Here is a 6,326-nt window from a genome sequence, read left to right on the forward strand (position 1 = left end):
TAAAACTTTAGGGGTTAAATCATTAATTCCCAAATTGTGAATCGAGGTATTTGGGCCATTTGAATGTGTCATAAATTCAATCACAAATTATCACTACAAGAAAATGGCAAAGTCAAGCTTGAAGAATGCTTTAATAATAATCCTATCGGCGATAAGTATGGCATGTTCTACGGATTTGTGCAAAGTGATCGAATCACCAGAGTATACAGTGGTGCACTCAAAATAAGATTTTTAGATCAGACGTTACAAGGAGTCGGTATGGATGACGGCACCCGTCAGCGAAATCTCCTTTGAGAAAGCCACCAGAGACGGTTTTCACAGGCACCCCTTTTTATGGTTTTTTCGAATGGTTTACTATTACTTCTTGTTTTTTACTGATTAAATGGGTAATTTTTACTGGTTACAATAATTGGAGTTACCTATTGAGGGTTAACAATCCTTCCCCTTTATTTCTCTTTGTATGATGCCTAATTTTGTACCCCAATTTTCTTGTGGACTTTAAGATGCTGTATTAAGATCTGACTGCCGAATAATTAAGACTGTTTGTTTTCTCTACATCTGAATGTATAAAACTTGTCTTTATTTAAAAATTAATAAGTATAAATTCAACTCAAATAATACTAATAAATCTAATACTATATTAAAAAAATATTTTTAAAAAATTATATGGTGATTGGTAGTGATGATGGCTAACAACAGTGGTTATGTTTAAATATATGGTGGCAATATTGGTTGATAGTGATGATTATGGGTAGTAGTTGGTGGATGACAGTAGTAATTAATGGTGGTGGTGACTGATAATAGTGATGGGTGATATATAGTGGTGGTTGATAGTGGTGATTAGTGACTGTTGCGGTAACAGTGGTTGGTGGTGATAGTTGTAAATGGTGGCTAGTGGTAGTGACAACTGACATTCGTGCTCGACAGTGGTGGTGGTTGTGGCTGGTGGTAATCAGTGGTGGATAGTGGGTGGTGATAGTTTATAATAGCGGGGGGACAACGATAGTAGTGGTGACGGTGATTAGTGGTGAAAGTGTAGGAGTAATAGTGAAATATCATTTTTACATAAATTCTTGAATGTATAACATCTTAATTATATTAAGACTCTATTATATATCTTAATCATTTAGATTTATTCAAACCCATTAAGTGGTTATAAAATTGAAAAAACAAACAAACTTAATGATTAAGATCTGAATGATTAAGATTCAGACCTGCATTAAGTGCAAACAAATGAGGCTTTCAAGTCTCTATTTGGAAAGGGAAAAAAAGATATTTGTGGGCTTTGCATGTGTCAAAATGGAAATATCTAATCAAGAATACATTTTTCTTTCACTAGCAAGCAGTGACAAGTTTTAGTATGAGAGATATATGAGAGTTTTATTGGCAGATAAACACTACGGAGTACTGAGGTCTTTTGATGTCAATTTGGATATTTAGATTCTCTTCTAAACACACTGTCAACTATGTGCTACGTTCTTTCTTCTATTTCTCGAGCCAATAAGGATGCTACAACTATTTAAGTTTGCCAACAACAATAATAGTTTTGAGAATCCGAGATTTAACAAGGATCTGTCAAGTCCTATAGTTTTGGACGAGGCAGGGATTTGAATCATGGATGGAGGTCTTTCATATCTATTCTAAATGGTTGGTGGTCATTATAAATCACTGCTTGTCAGATCTATTTCTCTGAACCCGTTACTTAATGATATATGCTAAATAGAAATTGCCACGTAATCACCAGAGAATATTTGTTTCTAGTAAATGCTAGCAGAGGTAGGTTTGTGGCTCTGCTAATGGCGTATGAAGATTTAGAGACGTTCTTTTAGTTAGCAGTATTCAGTTTTGGTTGCAAATACGAAAAAATACAATTGTACTGACCAATGCACAAGAAACTCGCGATATCTAGAAGTCAATCAGCTATGCCTCAATCTCAAGTGGTTTGGATCAGTTATATAAATCATCTGTATCACTCCTAATTATGTTCTATTTGAGGTAATATGTCTCAACAACTGTAGTATTCAGAGGGTCTAGCATAAGTTAACTATTTTTAAGCTGGCAAACGACCTCCACATCCCTCCTACTTTTTGTAAGTTTGGGACTGGCTATGATACTAGCGGAGTTAAAGTTTGTGTAGATGAATTGAAAGCTTACATTTGAATTTCTTATGTGTTCCCTCATTTTCATACAAATTGTTCCAGTTCATCCAAGGTGTGGATTTGAACTTTTCTCGTATTTATATGACAAAGCCAGTTTTTGACAAGCATTGTCCCAGGAGCTGGTCCTCTTCACTCATCAGCATACTTTGTTAAACTATACTTGCCTGTGAAGTTCCAAGCTGATCCACCTCTTCCCCTTCCAGAACTGAACCTTCAACCTGATCCATGGACTAGTCATTGCATTGCTGTTAGGAAGTTTTCAGGATTTGCAAGAGATGGCAATATCGTTAAAGAAGCTCAGAAACTAGCATTGAGCTTGAGTAGATCTCTATGGGCAAACTCCACTGCTTCTTCAGGTGAATATGCTTACTCTATAACGCAGTATAATTCTCCCTTCCGGATCATTAGGTGTGTCAATGAAGTTTGGGTTGATGTCACTGGATCTAGAGCAAGTGGTTGTGAATCCAATCTAGTTAATGATCGTGAGCTTGAAGCTTCTTCGATCGTTGTTGTACGTCTCCCTTATAGAGACAAGAAAGGCATGAATGGTTCCTTCTAATGTACAATCTTAACTCAAAAAATAACATGAATAGAATCGACATATGATGATGCTCGTGTTCTTTATATTAGGCCCTTCCTATTATGGATTAATGGAACTGTGATTAATTCTGCAGAAAATTGAGTGGATAACTGTAATTCCCTTGATAAAGAACTCTAGCATTACCATGCGTGTTATTCTTGTACTTCATCCCAAAACGTTCATCTGATTTGACTTTCTCCGCTCAAGCTTGGCTTTGAATTTCACAATATTTTCAAAGACAAACTAGTACCTTGGTGGGCAGAGTTATCGGGGTAGCAAATATTAGATGAGGTGTGTGAAATTGGCCCCGATATCACAGTTATATTAGAAAAAAAAAGAGATAAATTACGTAAAGAGTATTATAATATAGAAGATTTTCGAAATGGGTATATATTTATTTAAGGACAGTGTTTAACCTTGTTCAATTTGGTCATTGATAAACGGCCAAAAATGCATATTTTTCGGTATACTTTCATCTCATAATTTGTGTGGTCACGGTAGGTTACATGTAGTGGATTATGCTCATTATGTGCATTCTTATGTGTATGAGCAAGTTAGACAAAAAGTGAGCAAAAGAAGTTGATTCAGGACCAAAGGCCAAAAGAAGAACTTTGCTCGTTCATTCTTGCGTGCACACAAGAGAGTGAACGAGCTAGCTGAGGAAAAGCTTGAGAAAAAACAACGAATTATGGCAAAATGCCATGGAAGTGCACGAGAGAGACTAAGAAGAAAAAGAAAAAGAAAAGAACTTCGCTCGTTCACTCTCGTGTGCGCACGAGAGAGTGAACGAGCTATCCTAAAAAGGCTATTTCGAAGTGGGCTTGTATTATTTCGCCCCATGCTAATCCTATCCCATATAAATAGTCTTTAAACTCACTTTTGGGAGCGGGGGAGACGTTTTTAGAGCATATTCGACCTAAAGAGACGTTTTTAGAGAGGATTTGACCTAAGGAGGCAAGAACACACTAGGAGCAAGGCGGGGAATTCTTCTACGCGTTTTTCACTTCCTTCTTCCTATTTCCATTATTGGTTATGAATTCTAATATTGTAGTTTTGCATACTATTATAAATAACTAATTTATTATCTAGAGTTTTTGATAGAACCTGTTGTAGGATAAATTCTTGTTATGTTTTTATATAATTGAGTCGTTGGATTTCTCTACTTGTTCAACTATGTGTTTATTGTTGTTGATTGAATAGCCATCAATTGACTGTGCCTATTTAGTATGTATTGCTTGGAAAATGGTACATATTTAGATAGTTGTTGAACAACATCACTCCTGACGTATGTGAGGAATCAATACGAAGGGTTTAAAGGTGGGATTAGGAATAACGAAACCTTGGTGCGATCTTAGTGAGCAGTAAACTAGTGCCATTTAGCGTAGTTCGGAAGAATATGTCTAGTAAATTGTGGTAGTTGCTCGGAAGAGAATTATGACCCTGAAGTACTCACAATCGGTAGAAAATAGTTAGGCGAAATTATAGAAGGCATAACGGGAAGGATTCCGACAATTTGGAAAATCATAACTCTAGACCTCCTTAGTCTTGTCTAAAATTTCATCCTTGTTAGTTGATAATTTTACTGCTTTATAATAGTTGTTAGTTAATTAGTTAGAAATAAATATTATAATCTCTATAATTAGAAAATTGTTTGGACTTGTATTTCTTAGCAATATTGAATAGCTGTAGCTAAGCCTTAGTTCTCTGTGGGATTCGACTCCGGAATTGTAAACTGAATTATATTTGCAACGACCGCTTAGTCCTTTTTATAAGGCATAGTTGGACGTGATCAAATTTTGGCGTCATTGCCGGGGAATCTAACGGTGTAGCTATAGGTGTACGTATTTCTAGGTTTCAAGTTTGAACTTTTATTTTGTTTTCTTGTATTCGATTTTTGTTTTTACTTGTTGATTTTAGAAACATGACATCTTGGAAATATGAGAGTTTTGATGTTGGTAATTCTACTTTTGATCCTCCTTATGCATATTGTGGAGAAAACCATCTATGGAAAAATTATCAAAATATTCTCGAGAGCGAGATATGTGTACCAACTCAATCTTATGTGTGAAATGTGTGTTATATGTGTGGTGGTCAAGATGGTCACTTTCTTGGTTGTGCTTATATGTCTTATCCTCCCCCAACCCCTTACTATGACGGTTCTACTTTATCTGGTGAAATTAATCGGAACAAAGAACCCATGGAAGCTGACCTGAAGGAGATCAAAGATATGTTAAAGTACCTCATGGAACGAAGTAATGAGAAACAACTGCAAATACAAATGCTAGGGGATACTAACCAAAGGCAATGGGATACTATCCAAAGGCAAGAGACAACTATTCTTAACTTGGAGGCACAAGTGAGGCAATTGGTTGAGGCTTTAAATGCTCAACAAGATAATATTATGAATAGTAGCCAGGAGCAGTGTGCATTAGAGACAGAAATTGAGGTACCAATAGAGGGGTCCATAGTAGAACGCCAACAATCAATCAAACTAGAATTTGAGGATGCCGATGTTATAGAAGAGACACTAGAGTCAACCAAGGACATTGAGGATACATATTTAGTTGACTCTAGTGTCATTGGTGTTGAGGATGTTGATAGTCCCAAAGTTCATGTAGTTGAGCGCATTGGTCCACACTCCAAGTATTTTTTCACATTATGTTTGGATGATGATATAAAGATAGAGTCATCCGAGCCACTTGAGGAGTCAAGGAATGAGGAACAAGGTGCCTACATTCTAGAATTCTTCTTGCCAGAAAGTCATGATTACACACCTCATCTAAAGGCCAAGAAGTGCAGAATACTACAGTATTTTCTTGGACCAACTAGATTCGTTCCACCACCCCAAGAGCATAATCGTATGCTTGAAGCAAAACTTGGGATTCAATTCATAAGCTCGAGGTAGAGGCAAAAAGTGATTCGCGTCGTACCGTGACATTAAATCAAGCGCTTGTTGGGAGGCAACCCAACTTTACTGCTTTATTTTATTTTTATTTTTTATTATTGTATTATTCTTGTTGTGTTGTTTTTTTATTTCTCTAGGAGAATGGGAAGAAGGCTATTGGAAGGAAGCAAAGCAAGTGAGATGGTTAGAGTTAAGTGTGGGGTGCCCGCACAAAGAACCAAGTTTGGGAGAAGTCTAAGTACCCCATGAGCTGCTAATGCTTCGGCCTTTGGCCTACCATGGAGTTTCTTTTACCCTCTTGTATTTATGGGTGTGCATTGGGGATAATGCATAATTTTAAGTGTGGGGTGAAGAGACTTTTTGGGTGTTCCTATGCTATTTTAGTTGTGTTATTGTAAGTGTGTTGAAAAAAAATAAATAATTAGGTAGAAATAATCGCTCTTGGTTTTTCTTATGGCCACGGTTATTTTTCAAGGGATGACTCTTTGAACTGGGTGGTAATTTGTTTTTTAGATAGAATTTTCATAAAGGTTTTAGACTTTTCCCTACGATGGACTTCATTGACAGTTTTCTTGAGGGAGTAAAGTCTAAAGAAAAAATACAAAAAGATTTTCCTTTTCTTTTTAGAACCGATAATGGAATGGAAGAACTTGAGTATCAATACTTTTTGACATGTTTTATG

The 6,326-nt window shown here is 36.3% G+C and overlaps 1 protein-coding gene across 1 annotated transcript; it reads left to right on the forward strand.

Moving 5' to 3' along the window:
- Positions 1 to 1,764: 1,764 nt before the first annotated feature.
- LOC104115778 (uncharacterized) lies at positions 1,765 to 2,718 on the forward strand. Its single transcript, XM_070199017.1, has 2 exons — positions 1,765 to 1,776; positions 2,254 to 2,718. The coding sequence occupies exons 1-2, from the start codon at positions 1,765 to 1,767 to the stop codon at positions 2,716 to 2,718; spliced, it is 477 nt and encodes a 158-aa protein (XP_070055118.1).
- The last annotated feature ends 3,608 nt before the right edge of the window (positions 2,719 to 6,326 follow it).

This window comes from Nicotiana tomentosiformis, chromosome 3 (genome assembly GCF_000390325.3).
Source record: "Nicotiana tomentosiformis chromosome 3, ASM39032v3, whole genome shotgun sequence".
NCBI classification, from domain to species: Eukaryota; Viridiplantae; Streptophyta; class Magnoliopsida; order Solanales; family Solanaceae; genus Nicotiana; species Nicotiana tomentosiformis.